Source organism: Calypte anna, chromosome 1 (assembly GCF_003957555.1).
Source record: "Calypte anna isolate BGI_N300 chromosome 1, bCalAnn1_v1.p, whole genome shotgun sequence".
Taxonomy (NCBI): domain Eukaryota; kingdom Metazoa; phylum Chordata; class Aves; order Apodiformes; family Trochilidae; genus Calypte; species Calypte anna.
Window position 1 is genome coordinate 142967006 of NC_044244.1, and position 22729 is coordinate 142989734.

Below are 22729 nucleotides of genomic sequence, written 5' to 3' on the forward strand. Positions count from 1 at the left end.
TTTAATTTCTCTAGGACTTTGACCAGAAAGGGTACATTGCTGCCAGGAAATTCTGGGCTTTAAAAGCAGTATAGTACAAAAAATTCTTGTAACATTGTTGGGAGTGGGGAATAGGCTACTCTGTTCCTGCTTTCTGTTCATGTGTTATATGAATTTTTGCTCTGATAGAAGTCTTATTTTTTAAAAAGGTTTGAGAACTCTGCATGTTGTTGTTACCTGATAACCTCATGACTAGTTGGTCGTGTGGGAGGAATTCACATCTTTGGGCTTTTCTCAGATGTCAGAAGTTACCCACAGTACACCAGTTTGGGGATGGCAGTAAAAATGCTCCCTGTATCCAAAAGAAGATATCTCTATCCAGACAGAAGGCAATTGAATTTAATTGTAGATCTTTCAATGTACTTTATATAATTTCCTGTACTTTCTCACAGTAAGCACTGCGATTATTGATTGCGAGCAAGATTCTTTGAATGCTCAAGTCCCACAGAATCTGGCTGCTGACAGAAATCAGCTAGGAAACTCACTAAACATTTTTCCTAAGTTTCTTTTGGAGTATGAGAACCTATATTGGTATGTAGGCTTCCCAGTGGGGTCTAAGAAGCAGCAACTTAGAAAGTTAGATTTTTGTAGAAAGCAATAGTTCCAGTGCTGTTGCTACCCTGGCTGCTCAAAGGACATTTCACTGTCCCACCCAACCACAGAAACAAAGCAGCCTCCTTGGATCAGTCACAGGATTCTGAAAACTTCTTGCTCAGTCTTTATTTTATTTCTGTTTGAAGAAAAAAAAATAATAAAGTTTTTTAATTAGTTGAAGGCACATTCTGATGAGACTTTTAAAGCCAGCTCATTAACTTGATTTTTACAGATGCCACCCTGCAAATATTTCATAAGCGTTGATGCTACCCTCAATGCTTAAGGCTACATCAGCAGTTGCAGAACTAAAGATTGAGGATTAATCCTCAGGTTTTTGTTAACCTCTACCATGGCTGAATGCACATTGTCCTCTTTTCTTTAATAGAAGGTTTTCAAAAATAGGATAAAAAAATCAGTAGTCTTAATCCTCCTGACATTTAATAAATAGCTTCAGAAAATGCTTAGTACCCAGCAAAAGATTTATTTAAAGTCTTTATGAAAATACAGTAGCAAAAGAATTACACAAATGGAGGGATAATAATCAGGCCTACAACTAATCAGCCACTCTTAAGTTTTGTGGTTGAACTGCAATGCATGAGGTGAAACTTTTTTTATTCACTCCATCCATATTTGTGCTTTATTGTTGTAAGAAAATAAGGAAAGGAAATTGAAAAAATATCTTTCTCATAAAGGTCATGGTCAAAACAGCAAAGTGGAAAAAATTTCAGTACAATCAAGTTCTCAGATTAATCCTTTCATTTTTCAGCCTTTTTTCCTCTTTTTTTCTTTCCATCAGCATTAGATCCTCCAAATTCAAAAACTCAAGTGGAAGGAGAGTTAACAGTTCTCAAACTGTAGAGACTTCAGAGCCATAGCAAGAATATTTCCCTGCTGTAAAGCATAACGACTGTGTTGTTTTAAAGCTCTTGTAAAATGTGTTTTAGCTGTCTGCTGGGGGTGGTTCTGTCCTCTACCTTTTATGGGGCAATTTCTGCCTACTTAACCAGGGCACACAAATGCACTTTCTCTCTAGTTGCTGTTTCTGAGGGTTGCCTGGCATGCTGTTTCTGAACCCATCCTGTTCGCTCTTGGAGTTTGCATGGAGAGCAGATATGGCTGCTGCTTCTTTGTTACACACGTGTATGTACATGAAATCTAAAATTGGAGTCAGTGGGTTTTGTTGGTGTGTGTTTCTAACCTTATGAATGTCATTTATTATGCATGGGAATGTAAGTTGATTATCTAAAAATGAAGATACAGTCCTCAGAAATATCACACGTTTCATATTCATAGAATCATAGAATCATAGAATTGGCTGGGTTGGAAGGGACCTCAGAGATCATCGAGTCCAACCCTTGAACTGCCGTTGTGGTTGCTAGACTATGGCACTGAGTGCCACATCCAGTCTCTTTTTAAATATCTCCAGGGACGGAGAATCCACCACTTCAGTGGGCAGCCCATTCCAATGCCGGATCACTCTTTCCACCATTACCTGAAGAAGAATTCCTGGCAAGAAGGAATATTTGCAGTGCTGGTGGTGGAATTTGTCAGTGACCAGCCTTTGTCCTGGCATGCAAATGGTGGAATACGAGTAATTTTCATCTTTCTGGTAAACACAGGAGCAAAGTAATTAAGGCTGTGGTCAGAAAAGGTGGTAAAGTCAGTTGCAATTGAGCTGAGGTCGGCTCAGAAACTCACTCAGTCCCTTTACCTTTGCCTGGTTGGAGATGATCCTAGAGAGCCTGAGTCAGAATCCGTGCTGCTCCCTTGGGAATGTTTGCTGGCTGGGATCTTCCATCATTTCTGTGGCAACCTTACAGAGCTGGCCTCTCCCTCCATTGTTCCTCCTCAGGCTGGTAACTCTGAGGAGGATGCGTTTTCCATCTTACTTCAATTTTTTCACCATTTCAGCTTTCAGCAGGTGGTAGTCACCTCGTTCCTTTGGGGTGTCTGTAAAATGAAGGAGGAGGTGCAGCTTTGCCCCATCTCCAGTACATCTCAGCTTGCACAGCCATGGCCAAGCCTAGTTTCTATAGTTTGGAAATTATGCTGCTCAGCATAAAAGAGCACAGTGATTTATCCATAAACAGTTGCTTTTCTTGCCATAACATTTAATTGTTCATTTTTCCTAAATCTGTAATTATGTGTCTTTGTCCTGCTTTGTGCTGCTTCACAACAAATATTTCTTACGCAGGCTTTGTGATTAAAAATAATCCGGCTCAATTAGCACAGGTCATAAACTTTCATTGTATGGGAGCAAGCAGTTTTAAATGAGGGATTCAACATTTGGGGCATTGCATCAACACTTTCTCTAATTTATTAAGTTTTACCCCAGTACTACTGTGTGCTGGTGGGGTGGGCTGGGTTGCCTTAGCCAAGCCAGAGGTTGGAGGTCGCTGACGCCTACAGCTTTGTTCTTCTTGGGTCTTAATACTGTAATTTAAAGTTTCCAGGAAGGCTGCCTGTGAATAAACTAGATTTACTACATGTGCTGTTTAAATGTTAGCACTTGAAGAAGGGTGTTCATTAGGCCACAATTGTTTCAGTCCTTTTTCAGGATTCTCCATTAAGCAGCTCTTTGGAAAAGGCTCTCAGGCGGGGGAAAGAGGAAAGAAAGTCCTGCATTCGAGGACATTGTGTCATTGGCTCTAGTTCTAAAACACACACTTTTTTCCTTAATTAGAACAAATATATCCTGAAGAGAAAAATAAATAAACAAACAAGCCTGCTGTGGTTTTTGCCCTTGTGAGAACAAGGCTCTTCATTTTGTGGATCAATCAATAAAATCAGTAATTATTTATATTTTTCTTTGTGGTAAAGTTTGCCTATAAATTAATACATGTGGGAAAGTTACAATGTCTCATCTAACCCCAAAGATTAAAGCTCACTGACAGTTTGTGTCAGAAGTCCTCATGAATACTAAAGCAAAACCCCACCTGTGTCACTTGCAGCACAAAAAAGGAAAAAAAAAAGGCTAAAATAACGATGGTCAGAATGGAGTCTTACAAAATGAAGAAATCATGGTACACCCTCTTGGAAAAGTGTTTTATCAGAAGTATGTGGGGTCCCTGGGTCAGGTAGATCTCTGTCCATCCCAATTCTATAGACATGAGCGTGGTGAATGACTGTTGTTCCCTTGAATTATGCTATTAATATAAATCAGCATCTTAATATGTTGGTAACTCCTAAAGTCTTAGGTGTTTTCTTTCCCACATGGCTGCTAAGAGGGGGTAGAAAGATTACTCTTGTCATTCTCCTATGTCCAAAATTAACAAAATATGTACAAGAATAGTAAGCATATTACCAAAGCAGAAAAACAGGACTGTGGACCATCAGACATTATATTAGCTGCTGTAAATGCCAATTGTGGAAGAAACAGCAGTGGCTGGCAGAGACATAAAACCTACTAGAGTTTCCAAAACTGGGATAAGGCCTATAAGACACAATGAATCTGTAATTTCCAAGTTCTAAATAAATATCTTGTTGTTATTAATTTGAGTCAGGCCCAAGCTATTAAGATCTGGTTTGCTCACACTGTGATTTTGGTTTTGGAAACTCTGTGTTTGTTCTGTTTTTTTTTTTTTTTTAATCCACAACAACTGCTACTTTTATGGATGAGTTTTATCAAGTGTTTTACATTTTCCCTTTTTTTTCTCTCTCTCTTTTTCTGTTTTAGATTCCTTCCTGGACAAGGATTGGTACTATATCCACAAATAGGAGACAAACTGGATATTATATGCCCAAAGGTGGACTCTAAAACTGTTGGCCAGTATGAATATTATAAGGTCTACATGGTTGATAAAGACCAAGCAGATAGCTGTGCTATTAAAAAGGACAATACACCTCTACTCAACTGTGCCAAGCCAGATCAAGATGTTAAATTTACCATCAAGTTTCAAGAGTTCAGTCCTAATCTCTGGGGCCTCGAATTTCAGAAGAACAAGGACTATTACGTCATATGTAAGTTCAATATTCCAGTTGTTCATTTGTATAAGTTCTCTTACATGTCTTGTAAATTATGTGCAAACTAAGAAGAATGTGAATGGGTTTGTATTTTTTGCTCGGAAAATATTTTCTTGCCAGCATCTTCTCAACATTATCCCTGACTTCTAGGGGTCCTCTGTCTCTTTTTTTTCCTTATTTTGTGTAAACCAAATCAGATTGTACTTGCATACCTGTAAAGGGCTGCTGCTTTTATGTGCAATACTGTGTCCTGTATTCAGATTGAAAGTTGTGTGCAGCTAAACCATGATGTGTTTCCTGCCCTCAGCTCCAGTGGCCGTGCAGTGCTATGGCCTCACCCTTGGGTGCCTTTACACCAGGAGCAGGAGTAGGGTGGCCCAGCCATTCTGAGTTGAGGCATCCTACATGATACAGCTGGACATTGCTCCAGGTGACCCAAGGATTCTTGCAGTGACCTTTTGGCCACTTTTGACAGTGGAATTTCCCTGCAAACCTCACTGCCATACACACCTATTGAGTCCGTAGAGTAGTTAGGAGGGTTCTTGGGCAAACCCTAGACAAGCATGATCTTGAGTTTCCTCTCTTTTAATGGTCCTGGACTTGTAAAACGAATGTGCCTGACACAGGCCTTATAAACTTTGTGTGAGTTTTAGTCCGATAAGGGATTTATGGCTGAAAGCAAGTCTGGAGGTAAGCACTGTGTTAAGTGATTCAAATTACTTACGATGTGTAAAGTTAATGATGTGAATCAGAAGTTAGCATAAGCTGAGACCTCAGCAGTACAACAACAATTTACATTAGTTGAGGTTTTGTCACTGTAATACTATGGTCTGTGGATCCCATTTGGCCCCATGGGGACTTCTGAAGTCTTAAGCAAGGATCACCAGTTAGTAGGAGATGGACACATTCTGTGTATTGGCTTTCTGGTAGTTACAAAGATGTTAGATAGTGGTATGTGTTATTCCTACAGCTTTCTTGAAAACTGGGGGGCTTATATTTTGCATAATGCCCACCACTCTAAATATTTCTTGTATTTCTTTGATTAAAATATTAGTAATTTTACAAGTGCTCTGAGCAAGTACTTTTCAAATATTTTTAAAATGGAAATTCATTTAGTATAGATTAATGCTCACTTTCCAGTTATATCTATAACGGTACACATGGTATATAAAACAGGTTGTATGCCACAGAAACTAAGTAAGAATTCACTGTATTAAATATTAAATGTAGAAATTACTAAGTAGAAGTTGTGGGAGATACACATTTTTTGGCTTTTAAGGTTTGACCAAAAAAATCACATTAAATAGATCCTTCCTCTGTTTGTATAGGGGCATATAAAAAACCTAATCCCACTTACACAGCATTTAACTTTGACAAATTTGTAATCCAGTGAGATTTACCAGTGTAAAAACTGCAAGTGTATATGTTGAGAGGCAGTTGTTTGTAACTCTGTTGAAAATCTGTAGTATAAAAATGACCACACTGTTGGCTTTAATGATAAAATAAGTTCAGTATTTAGTGCTGCATTTAAAAACATGCACATCAAACCATCTGTAGTGGAACAAATGGCATTATTACAATTATTACCTGAAAATTATAGGCACAAATAGAGCTTTCTGATACTGTCAGTTCTGTCATGGCTATGTCATGGATTTACTCAGAGAATTATTAAATATGTCTCATTTTCATTAGTTTTGTATTATTATTTCATTATAAGCAATAAGACATAATAGACATTGCATTTCCTGGAAGATTACAGTATAGTCTGGTTGAAAGAACTTGCTCAGCCTTCAGCCTAATACCTCAAAAGTCACACTGGCCTTGCAGTAATACTGGAGTGCCTTAGGATATTACTTTCCTTGCTCATTTTGGCATAAACAAATGGCTAATTTATCACTATATTGCTAGCATAGTAACTGAGCTACAGAAAGGTTACCCATACATTTTAATAAGTCAGACAGGAAAAAAACCAACACAAACCCTGAAAACCCAGCCATCCTGAAGCTAAAACTCCTGCTTTTCTATCATTCAGGGAGGAAACAATGAACTCAGTGATGTTGATCTCAGAAACACTAAGAAGTGTAGAAAACTAGGCCAGGGCTCAGCTAGGACACCATTTTACAGAGATACTGGAGCTAGATAGGATTTTAACAGTTTGTTTTCAAAAGCTCAGAATCTGACACGGCTTTTTCATATGCAAGTTCTGGTAGTCAGGATGTTTAATGTCAATTTTAGAGGTAATATAGTACATCTTAATCATGTATGCAAATCAAGCCATAAGTCATTTGCTTACATCCCTACTTTCAGACCTGCAATTTAACACGTGTGCATGAAAGGGGAATGCACTGGGTCTCCCACTGACTAATGCTACTCACTTTCTCACTCTCTCCTTCATTCGTTCTCTCTTTTGCTCTTTCCTTCTTTTTTCCTTTCTTTCTCCATTTTTTTCTCTGGGAGTCTTGAAATTTGTCATTTTGTCTTTAATTTCTGGTTGGTTTTTTGGCAGTGTTTTTGTTTGTTTGTTTGTTTGAGGGGTGGGAATGCTGTGAAGTATAGGCAGTAATGCATCTCATTTGCCAGCTTTTGATTTTTGATAGATTTTAGGATCTTGTATTCCTTTGGCTAAGGGGAATACAAGATTTTACAGACCCCAGCATCTTTGCAGTACTCACTATGGCTGTGTCTGCAGCCTCATCTCATGCTGTTTATGCTGACTGGCTATTGCCTGTTTTGTCTATCATCACATACCTTTATCATCTTGCCATTATTTGAAAACATGGCTTGTTTTTCTAAGGTAATAGTAAGTGGTTTGTGGAGATGTATTAAACAGTAAAATCTCCATTCAGATTAGGGGTTTAGTCATATTGGGATGAATTACAACACAGGATGAAACAGCTTCCTGAACCTTGTGTACCTTTAGGGAAAATGTGATTGTGCAGGAATTCTTTAAGCCATAATTTTTATAGCATTCTAATGTATTCATGATAGGTATAGCAGAAGGAGACCCTTTCTACTGACTACTTCCCTAGAGCTAAGCATATAAAAGATGCAACTTTTCTCATTTAATTTTTTTTTTTTGTAGTAAAAACATAGATGAGTTTTGGATGCCTCCTTTCACACTTAATAATACTTTAATCTAAAAATAATCTAATCCATTTCTTGGCAAAATATCCTTAACCTGAGTATCAGGATCAAAAGAGTTAATTCTGTGAACAGCAGTACTTGGAAAGATGATACTGAATGGTATTGTGGAAGTGAATAAATGATGTAACAGAGTGCCCTTGCTTTTCTCTTTCTTGCTATCATCAATTTTTGGTTCCTGGGAAATTAATAGATTCATTTTCCTCCAGTTATCTGATTTCTTTTCAGAAGAACTGGAGAAGGTCAAATGTACTTGAGATCTTGGAAGTATTGTTAGATTATCCTAAAATATGCAGCCATTCAGCTAATGCACCGTAAATCTCTAAGGATATCCTTAAGCAGATGCATGAGGAAAGAAACATCACGCCCAACATCATAAATACCTGTGCAAAGGGCAAAGGGAAGCAGAAGAAGGGTGTGCAACTCTGATTATTTGTGCATTAAAAAGTCTTTTGACATCTTTGCATGGTTGGGGAACAAAGTATAATTTAATGCTGTTGTGGATTGCTCAGAATGAGCAACCAGCATGTTCTCAGTACTAGGGCATTGCTCTGCAAGTACTTGGGTCATGGTGTAGCTGCTGCAGGACTTCTCCCAGGTGCTTGTATGGGAGCGTGGTATGTTAGTGTAATACAAGCATACATAATACACCAACGCTGTTTACTTCTGGTGAATAGGAGTTGTTTTGGACCCTTACCAACAAACTTGGCCTTCAGTCAGAGGGCACAGGGAGCACTGTGGTCCCCCGGGTTTGCACTGAGGGAACACCCTGGGGAAGCCTGCAGGAATCTGTGCCAGAGGGAAGGGAGCAGTTCCACTGGGGTCCGAGCCGCCACCATGCTCCACGGAGAGTTTGGCCAAGCAAGCACGTACTCTGCTCACTTCATCTCTTCTTTTGCATGAGTAAAATTATGATTATGGGCTGGCATCATCGGCCTTAAAAAATTAGTCACCTGCAATGAAATCTTCACCTGTTCGAAATTTGCAAAAGAATGCCTTGAGACTTGGGAAGGAGCAACAGAATCGTCCTAAAAAAAGGTTCCTGTAAAATGCTTGCTCTGCCTGTGACCTCGTTAGCCAAGCTTGCCGCGCTAATGATGCTCATTGGCTTTGACATTGGCAAAATGGAATACTCAGCTTTCCTTAAATGTTTTTTTAAAAACTTTTTTCAAGTGACCCATTTACATAATTGGCCTCTGGCTTAAATTAAAAAACATATATGTAATATATATTTGATTCCTGACTGATTTAAAGGTTTATACTGGCTAGCAGCACTACATTTTGGATAACTGCTTTAATAGTACCGTGGCTTAAAATCAAAACAGTCATTCTGAAACTTAAGCATTAGTTGAATTTGAAAAAAACTCTTTATGTTTTCACTTTGTCATTCTGTTACAATTAAAGGGCAATAACTGTCTGAGGAAGAACACATTAAAGGACAATATAGATTGTACCCTAAAATATGGCCCAGCTGGGAAGAATAAATCTCTTTTTGTGGCTGAATAGATTTACATTAAAATGTTACTTTAGTATTCTGACCAGACAGTTTAAGTACTGGCTAATCTGGCTGGCTGGGCACTCTTGACACCTTTCTGAGGCAAGTTTCAGTCTGCAGCCTCCTGCATCTTCCCAAGCATTTAGTGAGAGCTACTGAAAAGGAAACAATATTTTTTTCTTTGTTTGTGGGTTGATTCTGAACTAGCCAAAACTGTGACAAAGCTGCATCACAATTTCCATTCCGTTTCTTTTTTATCAAAGACGATTCCTATGCTTTTTGTTGAAGACTGTGGTCCAGGAATCTTTTGTTATTTTTTTGCTGGTGGTAGTTTTAATAAAAGCCTGTGTGATAATAGCCCCCCCAGTTCCAGTTGTACAAAGATCACATTTTTTCTCTTTCCTTTCCCCTCCTCCTTGCTCAGAAAATGAGATAAATTATTTTCTTCTCACTGTAAAATGATATCCAGAGGTCAGTCTTTGACTTTGATGAGAATCTTTTAAGGGATATATCAGCAATACCACTTAGCTCTTGTTGAATTAAATATAAATACAGCTCATACAAATAATATTATTGGAGAGAAAAAAAATCACTGTCTGTGAAGCCTCAGATTTCTAACAGAGTCTACAACGTACAGGATTAATGGAGTCATGGTCCTTTGGGGTTTATTCCAGACCACACAGGTCTTGTAAGAGAATAAGGGTATTTTAGATTGATGGACTTTGTTCATATTCAGTGCCATTACCTAGGCAATACCAACCGTTTATCTCCTTTAAAGTAGACAGAGATAGTTCAGCAGGAAATCTGTTATTATTACTCTATTCCTAAGGGAAGGAAATGAAAGATAGGAATGCTCAGTTTGTTAATTGAAGGCATCTTGTGAAAAAATACATTTATTCTCACACACAAAATATTCCAAATAGATGCGGAATCAGATGAAAAGGAAGAATAATTATTCAGATTGGAAGGAAGAACTATTCAGGAAATACTAATGAATTAAACAGGTCTTAAAAATTCGTAGGTAGCTGTATAATTAGTCACTTATTTATTTTTCTCATTTTTTAGTTCCTCATAAACAATTTATAAATACTGGATATACAATCCATACAACAATAAGGGCCGCTTGAAGTGCTTTGCAAAAAACATCTTAAACCCTGACCTTCTACAAGTTCTGTATGCTTAGATTTACACATACATCTTTAATATGACTGTGTGCAGACCAGGGTTGGGTTGAGTGTGTATTTTATGCTTTATATGCAGGATATGAGTAACTTTAAATCAAGGGAGTGTGTACTGGGGAGACATGCCATGCTGTGAGGAAAGTGTCTGCCTAAACTGAAACTTTAAAGCACACAAGCATACTGAAACCTATTTAATATTTAATTTATATTTTTTAATCTGTTTGGTGGTGAGCATTTTATCTTGTTAAGTGGGATGATAAGTCTTTATTTTATATAGTTACTTATATTGTTTATGTTCCATATTACAGCATTTTAAGTCCCTAAATATAAGGCCAGAAACTGCATATGCTTTTATGGAGGACTTAATGAAATTGATTTTAAACACTTGAAATTGTTTACCTCCCTTAAGTCTTGACCTAGCTGGGATGAAGGTAAATGTACTTTTGTCTGAGAAATGCATTAGCTAAAAACCAGGATTGAAATGGTTGAAAATCAGGGTTAAATGTCAGTTTGGCCTTTCTTTCCTGACTTTAGTCAATCCTGAAAACTTTGGAAGAAAAATATTTCAGGATTTGTTTTTGATAAATGCTACTATAATACTAAGCCCTAATGGGCAATCTTCCAGTTGTTTTTTTTTTTCACTTCCAAGAAAATTATTCAAATATTTCTGTGAGTAAAAGCAGGATTAGGCTTAAGGTAGTCTTAGCAGTTCTTGGAGAAGAGTCCATACTAAGATGATAAGTCTAGTTTTAAAAAGCATATTTGGATCTTTGTTAGCATGACTTATCTGTTTTCTGTTTAGTAGATGAAGACAGCAAAAAATAACTAAATCTCAGCAGCAGACCTGTCCTTATGTACTTACTGAACTGCTGTAAAGGAACAGAAGTCTGAATCCAAATCCTGCCAGGGAAACTGAGATGGATGTGTTTTTCAAGTATTTCATGTTGGCACATGGATGCTCTAGATCCCAGCAGTGCAACTGATCACAGAACACAGCAAGGCTGAGTTTGGATGGCACCTGCAGATTGTGTAGTCCCCTACTTAAGCCCCTACTCCAGCAGGGTCTGCTGCTGCAGGTTGCCCAGGACCATATCCAGCTGTGTTTTGATTATCTCCAAGGATGGGGAGGCTCCCCAGGCTGGCTGGACAACCTGTTCCAATGCTCAGTTACCCTCACATTTAAACAAATTTTCTCAGGATTAAGCAGCACTCCCTGCATTTCACTTTGTGGCCATTGCTCCATGTCCTTTTACCAGGCACCACTGAGAAGAGATTGGCTCTTCTTTACTCTCACCCCCAGGTGTATATACACAGATAAGATCCCCCTGGATCTTCTTTTGATAGGTGCTCAGACACTTCTCTTGTGTTTCATCATCAACATGAGCACTAACTGGAGCTGCTCTTATAAGCTGATGTCTGTCTTATCCTGAGGAGACCATGAACCAGCACTCCAGCTGTAGTCTCACCAGTGCTTCGTAGAGGGAAGGGATCACCATCCTTCTGCCTGCTGGCACTGCTTTGCCAAATGCTGCCCTGGAGGCTGTTTGCTGCCTTTGCTGCAAGAGCACATTGCTGGCTCATGTGCAACTTGATGTCCACCAGCACCCCCAGTACATTTCTGTAAAGCTACTTTCCTGGTGTTTGGCCCCAGCTGAAACTGGAATTCCACCTGCCCCAACTGAAAAGTGTAGAGGCTTGCCACAGCAGATTTAATAGCATAATCAACACATGAATTAAATAAATTCTGTTGGGAAAAAAAAAAAAAATCCCAGAAAAAACCTAAACTTAATAATACTAGTAAAACATCAGTGAAATATTAAAAACTGTGTGAACAACGTTTTTTAAAATATTGATTTGCCTCTCTAGTTATGGGTTTTCAAAATTCCTAACACTGGAAGAATTAACTTATGTGCCCCATCGGAGTTTCTTAAAATGGACCAAGATGTGTCTATGTGCCATTGCTAAAGCTAAATCCCTTGATTTCTTATGGCAAGTATTTGAACTAGAGGTCCTGGAGTACCTTGAAAATTCAGAATGCTTTATTTCAGCAATGTTCCCTCACTAAGTTCCACTCCAAGGCTATTTGAAAGTTCTAAACACAAACAAAAGCCAACTGCAATCAAAACACTGCTTAACTTCTGATCATCTTTGCCAAGTGCACAGTCATCCAATAGAGTCATAATTGATCTCAGCACTAAGGTGCCAAACTTTGTGTTCCTGAAGGATAGTTTGATGATGTAAATAGCTTTTTGTGTTCTGCAATAAAGCATGCTTTTGTTGTGCTTGATGTAAAAGCGGGAGATGAAGGTATTCTTTTATTGAAGCAAACATGTGGAAAATTGCTCTAGATTGTAATAGTATAGAGCATCTCCCCTGAAAGGAATGAGGTTCATCTATAGGGCAAACTCTTACCGTAGCACTTTATGGGGGTTGCTCCTGGACTCTGTGTGGTCAAAGCAAATAACATCATGTTCACCTAAACTGTTAAAACCATGAGACTGGCACATTTTCTCATCTATAGTGTTATATTCTGAACTGTCACTAAGCATTAACTCAGTCACTGGTGAAGTCCTACCACCTAGAGATGAACTCTGCCTCAAAATGATGTTTTCCACTTCAGTGCTACTCGTATAGCAATTACTGGGTCATTAATATCATTTCACGCAATTAGTGACAGTAGAATGAGCAAGAGGTTTGCTATTTATTTAATATGAACTTTAGCTATAACCCGTTCTTATCCAAGTGCTGGAGACAGAAACCAGAAAGATTTTCAAGGCAAGATGAAAATCCCTGAAGAGTGCTGTTGAGTGGGTTTGATACAGAAAATAGGTCCTCATTTAATGTTAAAGCTTCTGCTTTTGTTTCCAGCAAGCCCTCTTGTCATTAACAACAATCAGTGTAACTTGAATGCTAACTAATAGAATTAGTTCCCTTCAGCTGAACTGTTAAGTGAAGCTTGCTGGGGTAGAGGGGAGATATTTCACCCCATCCCTGAGAGGCTTTTGCCAGTAGTGTGCCAGGAGAAAGGATGAACTTAGGTAAAATACTTATTTGTGGTTGGTGAAGTTAACTAGCTGGTAATCTGTTTTAGATGCAATACTTTCTGACATACCCTGAATACATCATAATTAGTGATCTTACATCTGCCACAGTTACTTCAGTGCTCACAAATATGTAATTTGTTTATGTAAACTAGAAGCAACCATGTGTGCAGTAGATCATTATCTGACAACATTTCTCAAAGTATGTGAAATATAGAACTGAAATACTTTTAGAAATGCTTAACTATAATGAAAGACTTAAATTGTCATTCACAGTCATATAGCATTGAGATGCTTTTATTTATTTTTTTAATGCACTTTGAATCATTCAAGAGACTTTTTAAAGAGAGATACTTGACAGCAGTGAAGCAAGTAGGGTTTTGTTGTGGATGGGTGCATACTGTGACCTTCTGTAATGGGTAATAATTCAGGAAATAGTTTACTGTTTAGGACACTTCAGCTGTGTTATTCCTTAACCCAGAGATAAAGTGGTGATAGTTTTTAAATTATAGGTAGCACAAACCAGTTGGAGCTCACAGCTTTTTTAAAAATTTCCACCTCTGTCTTGCTTTTGTCTCTTTTTCCACCCATGGGAAGACTTAGTTGACATCCAGGCCTTTTTTATTATCAACTCTATTCATGTTGTATGATGTTGTCATCTCCCTGGAATTAAGAGTATCTTTCTGAATGTAGGAAAGAGGGGAGACGTACTATTTTGTGTTTAGTGTGGGAAAGATGTGGGAAATACACTCCATGGATTTCCAGAGGTTGCCTGGAATTAAACAGTTTTGTATATACTTTGGTATATACCAAAGTACATTACAGTACAGTACTGATTGGTTCTGTCTTGTGTGTGTCCTCCACATTACATTCCTCCCCCCCCCAAAAAAATTATAAAAAAACTAAAAGAGCAATACATTCCTGTCCTGACATAATAAAACAAGTGGAGAATTTTATGGGGAATTACACAAACGTAGTAAGTTTGCATATATAAGTCCTACCACGAGTCATATCATTCACATTTTGACAAGGTACATTTTAGAGCTGTGGTTAGAAAAGTGAATCACCAAGGTTCACTACAGAGATTTTGCCTTCTTCCAGGCAAGAAGGGACCTGTTGTGTTTCTTGTTTTGTTTGTTTGTTTTTTACTTCATTTTCTTCTGGTTTTAGCTTGACTGGAGAGGGCATTGCTGCTTACTTGCTGGCAAAATATAATTTGTAGATTCTGCTTAGATGTAAATCCTGAGACATACAACACAGGAGTTAATTTAAAAAACATGAAGCATGAGAAGTGGAAAAGAAGGGAGAAATCTGGTCCTTCATGTAGAAGTTTTGCCTCATATGTGAATAGAGCAAAAAAAGGCTCGAGTATTTATAAACACCTAGAAAAATCTATCTTAGTTTAAATAAATGTGTAGAACAAGACTGAGAAAATAAGGAGTTTCCTGATGGTCTTGTCATTGAGAAACTTCTCAGTTCTGCTGCCACCTTGCCTTTTCAATTAGGAAAAAAAAATAAGAAAGAAAAAACTGAAATGTTAGAAAAGTGCAAAGTTATTGGTCAACAACTGTTATACATTTTTCGTTAATGTCTTGGTGACCTATATTGGATAAATTGAGCAAATTTAACAGGCTTTTATCTTTTTTTATTAAAGATCCTTTCTTTGTCTCTAAACTCAGTATGAAGGTTAGGATGTGGCTTTATTGTTAAAGCACAAAAAGTTAAAACAGAGGAAGTCTTCAGTCTGTAGTTAGAAACACATTGACAGTAATTCATGCAATTTAAGTTTTAGCCCTTGTGGTTCCAGTTTGGGACTGCTGGTAGTTAAATTTTGGAAGATTATTTCTTTTTTTTTTTTTAAAGGGAAGTTTCAGTGTCAGTTTCATTTTTTGTCACTGTAAGCAAGTGTAAACCATTAATTTCTAGCTGTAATTAATATATTTATCTTCTCTCAAAACTTTCTGCAGCTCACTCAATGTATTGTTTGCCAAGCTACCTGTTCTTTGGTGAGAAGCCTGAGCAATTTTTTTTCTAGTTGTTTCAGATCTCCATGTAGATCTGGCATTGCTACTAAGTGAGAAAAAGAAAAAAAAACAACATTTAATTAAAACGCTTTCTATTACCTCAGCTGCCTTGTTCTCCATCCCTGGCTGGTCTAGAAACAACCTCTGTGTTGTGATCTGTGATTTGTGGTTTTGCAGTGTGTGATTTCTGGTGTACTTAAACCTGTCCCATAAATTTAGATAATTTATGGGAAAGAAGAATTATTTATTTGGTGCTTTACTAAGAGAGTCATTAAAAGGACCAAAAGCAGATGAAAGCAGTCAGAACAGAAACACACAATACCTGGCCAAAATAGTATTCTGTTAGTTAATAAAATAAAAAACCCTCAAAAGCTTTACATGTGCTTAGTAATCCTGTGAGTGCATATGAGATCGAGTGCAGCTTTGCTTTAACAATAACTTCTTACTACTGTTGGATCTAAAGCTTTCGTGGATTTTTTTTTTTTCCCTGCTGTTTAGGCTTTTCCATTCTATTTTAAAGCATAGCTGAGGAAAAGTGAACATGGGTAGGGTTGTTTGATTTTATTTATTTAGCTCTGATTTTGAGGAACCTACTTTCTCATGCTGGATTCAAGCGATATTTAAGGAAAGTATGGTGAAAATTACTATGATTGGACAGTTCTGATCTACTCAAAGAAACCAGCAATTCTAATTTTTCTGTTCAAAGCTCCACACCAGTAGTAATTAATTCTTGACCCAGTCAGTGCTGTGTCTGTTACGTTGCCAAATTATTTGTATCATCCAGCACACTAAGGGGCAAAAAATTTAATTTTGTCCTCCATCATCTGCTGACATCACTCATCATTCCTATAGTCTTTGTTTCAAAGCCTACTTAGTTTCGACAAGGAAGTGAAGTACAACAATCATAATTTCTTTCTGCAGCCATGCAGCCCATTCCATATTCAAACTCCGGAAATAAATGAGTTATAAAGTTCTGTTGGTTCAAAGGATACGACTTCTAATTTGCAAGTAGGTAATGTTTTTCATAATCTTAAAACGTAAAAGTGTGGGTAATAATTGTGGCAGAATCAAGAGACTGAGATTTTATCCTGGTGGTGTTTTCTTTTAAGTAATTGTGGTGACATTTTTTCATTCTGTAATGGATGTTTTAGGAGTGAAAGAAGCTGAATTTTTATGACTGTGCTTTAATTTCTAAACTCTTTGTGAATGAAAAGCTATATACAGGCACAAATCCAGCAGCTTAATTCTCCATCTGATTAGAGCAATGTTACCAACCTGATAGGTTAAAAACAGCCAAGATCCATGCAGTGGCTTGGCCTCCTGGGAGGCAGAGTAATAACAATCAAATGAAGACATATTAAAATGTAATATTACTTCCTCTCCACGGGGACTGTATAAGAATCATAGCCAGGAATTATTCTTGTCAAATGACTCTGCTTTGCTCACTGGTTCCCTGCCTCTGCATTTATGACTAAAGCATTTCATATAATAAACAACACTTGTGAAGTTTTAAAAGCAAACAAATGTAGGACATCATACATTGATTTTCATGAATTCAGATTTTTACTTTGGTTTGTTTTTTTTTTTTTTTCTTAAATAAAAGGAAGTCAGGACTGGAATTAAATTCTTTGGTCTGAATCATTTCATTTCCTTTCATGTAAGTGAGACGATATGCTAGGCAGTAGTCTACAAAACTGAAAAATGAAGACCTGAGCTTAAATTCTTTACAAAATAGCAGCTGCTCTTGTATCCAAGGAATGCAAACACAGTGTTTACATGGAGCTCAAATGCAATTTTTGACTGCTGCAAACACTGCCTATAAATTATTATGATTTTGTCAGAAAGTCTTCAAAATTAATAAATTTGAGGTCACTTGTATATTTGTAGGTGTGCATAAACTGTTGACTAAATAATGTAGTATGCTTTTGACTATAAATATTAGTTTTGCAATTGACACCAGTGGAACAAGTCTGGTCTCAGAAAACCTGAGGTACTGATCCCTCAAAAAGATTTAAAAATATTTTGCTACCTGTTGAGCAACATTGTACTCTCAGTTTCCTGTGTCTTGCTGTATGAATATAAAGCAAAGTGTGGGATTCTGAGAACATTTAATACTCATGAGAAACTTCATATTAATCATTAATTATGTTAATTTATGTTAATATATGAGTAGTACCTAGTTGTCTTAGCACAGGGCCATATATGGTAGTTCATGTGTGAGTGATTGCCTCTAAAATATATACATATTTAGACCTAAATTTAACAAACCCCAAATATTCTTTTTTAAATATATATATATATGTAAAAATAAACTGTATGTCTACAATTTGATCATATAAACACAACAGAGAGTAGCTTTTCTAGTTTAACGCAAGGAATTTGGTTCATATGTTCATATTTCTGTGCTGAAACTCTTTATTACAAACTTTTTTTTTTTTTTTTTTTTTTTTGAAATGGGATAGAATGATAACATCATAGAATTGTTTCAATAGGAAGAGACCCTAAATATCATCTAGTCCAGCCCCTTTCAGAATAAGGAGAGTTCGAGATACATTTTTGTTGCCCAATATGAGTGTAATGGAAGAGTTTACATGATAGCAGGTATAATTTTTATTTGGAGATCTGTACAGGAATGCAGCAGCAAATGTTTGAGGATAATTTTGTACTCATACCCTTGTTTGACTTCTGCACACAAAATTGTCAAGGGACATTTGCAGTATGCAACTGTGTTTTCTCTGATGTCCCAGATAACTTCCTTTTCTCCATGCAGCTTTTCAAAGCTTGAAAAGATGTGTTTAAAACTACTCACTTTCTTCCTGGTACACTAGGGATATGTGAGGTTATATTTCTATAGTCTTAATGAATTTTGAAAAATAATTTCCTCCAGTGGCCTTGGGTAATTGTCAGTTTAATTACAGAGAGAAGCTGAGAGGGAAACTTTCCTTTGTCACTGAAATGCTCCTCTTTGAAAATTCCCCATTCCTCTGGACGTAGCAGTCTGTACTTTGAGCTATAACATAAGCTTTCCAAAAAACCCTTGAAGAACTGTAGAAAAAGTGAATACTTCTGCAAATTCATTCATCTGACATCAAAGCTATGAAAGCATTCTTTTAGCAAGCAAGTGCAGCAGATTGCGCTTGCGTAGGCACACAACCAAACTCATTGTACATCTGGGCCTTCCCATTTGGAAGTTGTATTTGAAATAGTTTTGCATCCTTTTCCTCATCTTACTTTCTTACTCTGCACTGAGGTCAAGCTGCATCCTCTGCATCTTACTGGGGTCTCCTGCTCTGGGTTAAATGGATAGGCCTTTGAAGAATAAAAAGGCATTGATGTTCAGAACCAGCAGCGCTCTGTTTAATTAGAATCTAGTAGAAGGTGTTTAAAGAGATGTGAGCACCCATCGCCTCAATTTAAACACCAAACAAAAAATCACAAAAAAAGGTTAGATAAAGTCAGTGTTTATTAGTTGTACTTTCCGCTGATGCTCAGCTTTGGTATTTCTATTTACTGCTTTTTTTCCCTTGTCCTTGTGCTAGTACATTGGCAAATAGGTCACTTTCAGTGAAGACACATTTGATTTATGTCCAGAACTAGTTCTTAGTATTGATTTTTTTTCCCTCTGGAAAAAAAACAAAAGAAAACAAAACTATATGTCTCCATTATTTTCTAAGCCTGGCAATGCAGTGGCACATTTCAAATCGGCTTTTATCTTAAATTACTCATTGTGCTCCTTTATATTTTAAGAAGTCTTTTTGCAAGTTAGAAAAGAAAGAAGTAGTTGCACTTTTGTCTATTGTAATGTTTTTACAGGAGGGAGGGAACAAGAGGTGGAACTGGGAGGGACCATCTGTGAGGGAATTTTAGGAAAAGAAAGCACAATTTGGGAAGTTTGTATGGTGGCAGTAATTTGAGTTGATCACAAAAGAGGCAGAAGTAGAACAAAACCAAGAAGTAGATCAAAGGCTAGGAAGCAGGGTTCAGCAGTATGGGGTTTATATCTTTACAGCTAGAGAGAAGATTAGATCACGAAAAGTACTGCCATGGGGCTAGGAAGACATTGTGAAGGAAAAGGGAAAAATACATAGGCTGAGCTTGAAAGAAAATCCCCAAGGAAGGTGAAAGAGAAGCAATGAGAAATTAAAATGAAGATCCAAACAGTGTGAAGCCCTGGCTGAATGAGATCCCTGAGCTGAAAGAGGGACAGAGGTAGGGAAGTGCTGCTTAAGCAGTTACCACAGCCACAGTATGTGGTGAGCTCCGTGATCTTCTATTTTCTGTTAGTGGCCTGGTGCCGATGTGCTTGCATGCACCCACCTACTACCAGCATTTTGGGCCTTGGGTCGACAGCTCCAGGGAATAATGGTGAAACTTCCACCTCTAGGAGGTGGGAGAGATGCTGGTGCATTCCCTAAATAGTGAAACTGGAGTCCACGGCTGGCAGACGTGCCTGCTTTGCCATCACGGATGGTGCCTGGTGCGGGGTGGCACCAATGCCCACACCTGGGGAGCTGCCAAATAGTTTTCCAGCAGCTGTTGGGGTTTTGCAACAACAGCTGGCTCGGGCAGTGGTGGTGGCACACCCCTAGACCATGACTCAACATTTTGGATTCTCCAAGGGAGTTGTGCTTTGCAATCTCATTGCAGTGTCAGCTTGCACCCAGGGTGTGTGGTTCCAGCCGGCACCTAGATAAGTGAGAACAATACAAATGCAGGGAAAAGCACCCACTTGTTTGTACAAGCTAAAAGGTTTCTGTGAGAACAGAGAGTATTCCCCCCCCCCGCTATCCACCCCCACGGAGGCTCCTCAATGCTGAGAAAAGTGAGATTGTACTTTAAAATATTAAATGGGTTTCCAATCAGTGCAGAATCTCAGCTTTCACCTGGTTCTTTTGTATGCATTCACTTCTTCCAGCAGGAGATTTGTAGTAGAGGAAGCAGGTGTAATGTAGTGATTATAAAGATATTGTTGGGGGGGGAAAAAAAAAGGTGAATTTCAGTGCTCTGCTCCTCTGAGCCTGCCAGGGCTTCCTTTTCAGCTGACTCCATCACCTTTTAGCAAGGTGCTGTGTTTTCATCCCAGGTCAGTCAGTCAATTGTGCATAGGAAAAAAGGTCAGTGGGTAAATTTGACACCTCGATAACACATTCCTCCATTTGTATATATTGTATGCCTTACCAGTGTATTCATTCCTTTGGCTTTCAACATTTCACAACTTTCCATAGGTCAGCCAGCCTGGGCAACAAGAACAGGTCCTGCTAGATTGAAAGATTTCTGCTTTCAGACACTCATGTTCACATCACTTTGCTTGTTGATTTCCTGATTTTTATTTATTTTTATTTTTTTATTTTTCTTTTATTTTTAATCAGCAACATCAAATGGGTCTTTGGAGGGCCTGGATAACCAGGAGGGAGGGGTGTGCCAGACAAAAACCATGAAGATCCTCATGAAAGTTGGACAAGGTAAAGACCATCTGCTGTTTCATGAAATCACTTTGATCAGTCTCAGTGTCCTTTTAGTTTTCCGGCTTCTTTTAGCAATGTAGAGCAGAGAGCTAACTGAGTCTAGTGTGGTCATTTCTCCCTTACAGTCTGAAAGCAAAGCCTATTTTCTCTTCTTTGGCTACTGACAGATTTCTACAGGAGGGTTAGTGTAATAAGATCTCTCCGTTGGAGAGATCCCTAGAAGGAAAGGTCACCTGGGAGTAGTGTGCTGCAGTCATTTTTATTTTTATTTTAAAAACAAAAGCCACAACTCTGCTGTTCAAAATTATTTAAAATACATGAAAGGAGGGAAACTAATATTTCTATAGTTTGCTTGTTATGAATTCTGATAACAGAGAGGGTTTTGTTCATTGTCTCTTTTCACATATAGATAACCTATTGTGCAGGAAGAAAGAATTATTCTTCTAAGTAGAAGTTGGTTTAGTAGTCAATCAGCTTCCTCAGTTAAACTGAAATGTCATCTGCAGAGCTTTTCTTACCAATTACAGGAGTCCTTATAGTTTCTGCAGATGGCCTCACAATCTAAACCTCTGAAATAACTAATATAACCATTTTGCTTTAAAAGGAAAATTACGTTCTTATATCTCCCAGTCCTTTACATAAAGATGCTTCTGTTCAAACCCATTCATGTCTCAGGAGGTACCTAGAGCTGGTTTTAGAGGCTCTGTACCATCGAGCACCAAAGCTGCATGAGTCTTCTTTCTCTCCCCCAGATCCCAACTTGGCGGGGCTGCCCCGGCACACAGATCCCACCAAGCGCCCTGAGCAGGAAGCTGGCACCAACGGGAAGAGTTCCACCACCAGCCCCTTTGTGAAGGACCACTCAGGTAGGTGTGGTGGGGCTCACATCTAGGGGGAGGCTCTGGCAAAGTCTCTTCGTTTGTCCCCAAACTCATTTTATTTTGCCATTAAAGTGCCAGAAAAAACTGTTTTCATAGTGAGGTGAAGCAAAAGCCAGTTTTGAGGCCCCGCTGGGTGGAGTGGGAGCTGCAAGTTTTGGCAGCAGCTGTTCTCTCCCCTCTTCCACTGTGCAGTAGAAGTTAATTACATCTTGTGAGAATGTTACTCATTTACAGGAAAGTTTTTGGATAGGATGTTCACTAAGCAGCTTTACGATGGTAAATGCTGCTTTACATTTAGTACTCTGGCAGATGAACGAGTCTTTCTGTCTTTATCTTCCCGTATAATACATCAAGTGGTTCTCGGCAGCCATTTATAAAGTTTACTTCACGGCATCTATAATTAATGCCCTAATCTTTTAACTGACCATGTAAAGTATACACATCATTCACTAAATTAAAAAAACTAATTTCTTTAAATAATTACCTAAACAAGGTAAACGGATAGCTCCTAACAAATATCTCTGAATTAATTTCAGACATAAGACAAACAAGGGAAAAAACTAATTCTTAGGACCCAAGGTCTCTGGAAGAAAATTTGATTAATTGGGAATGCTAGAAAGGAAAACTTGCTGGCAATTGATACTAGGGATCCTGAAAATGGCTGCAAGGTTTCCGTACTAGCTCTTTCACTAGTTACTGGACTAGTGGATCTTTGATATGGTGGTTGATGGGCAGGCTTCAGCCATTTCCTAAGGAGGTTCCAGTAGGAAAAGTTCACAGTTACACAGACATAGCATCTGCAGCTTGAGTGAGCATCAAGATAGGGAAGTGGGTCCAAATTTTCAAGTGAGAAAATGTCAAATTAGCACTCATTTAATTTTTGTGACAAAAAATACAATGTTATG

At 38.0% G+C, this 22729-nt stretch overlaps 1 protein-coding gene across 1 annotated transcript in view; it reads left to right on the forward strand.

Moving 5' to 3' along the window:
• The window catches only part of EFNB2 (ephrin B2), a 43630-nt gene that overhangs the window by 18244 nt on the left and 2657 nt on the right, over positions 1–22729 (forward strand). The window contains exons 2-4 of the mRNA XM_008492635.2: positions 4310–4593; positions 20848–20940; positions 21696–21809. Coding sequence (XP_008490857.1) covers positions 4310–4593; positions 20848–20940; positions 21696–21809 — 491 coding nt within the window. The remainder of the gene's footprint in view (positions 1–4309; positions 4594–20847; positions 20941–21695; positions 21810–22729) is intronic.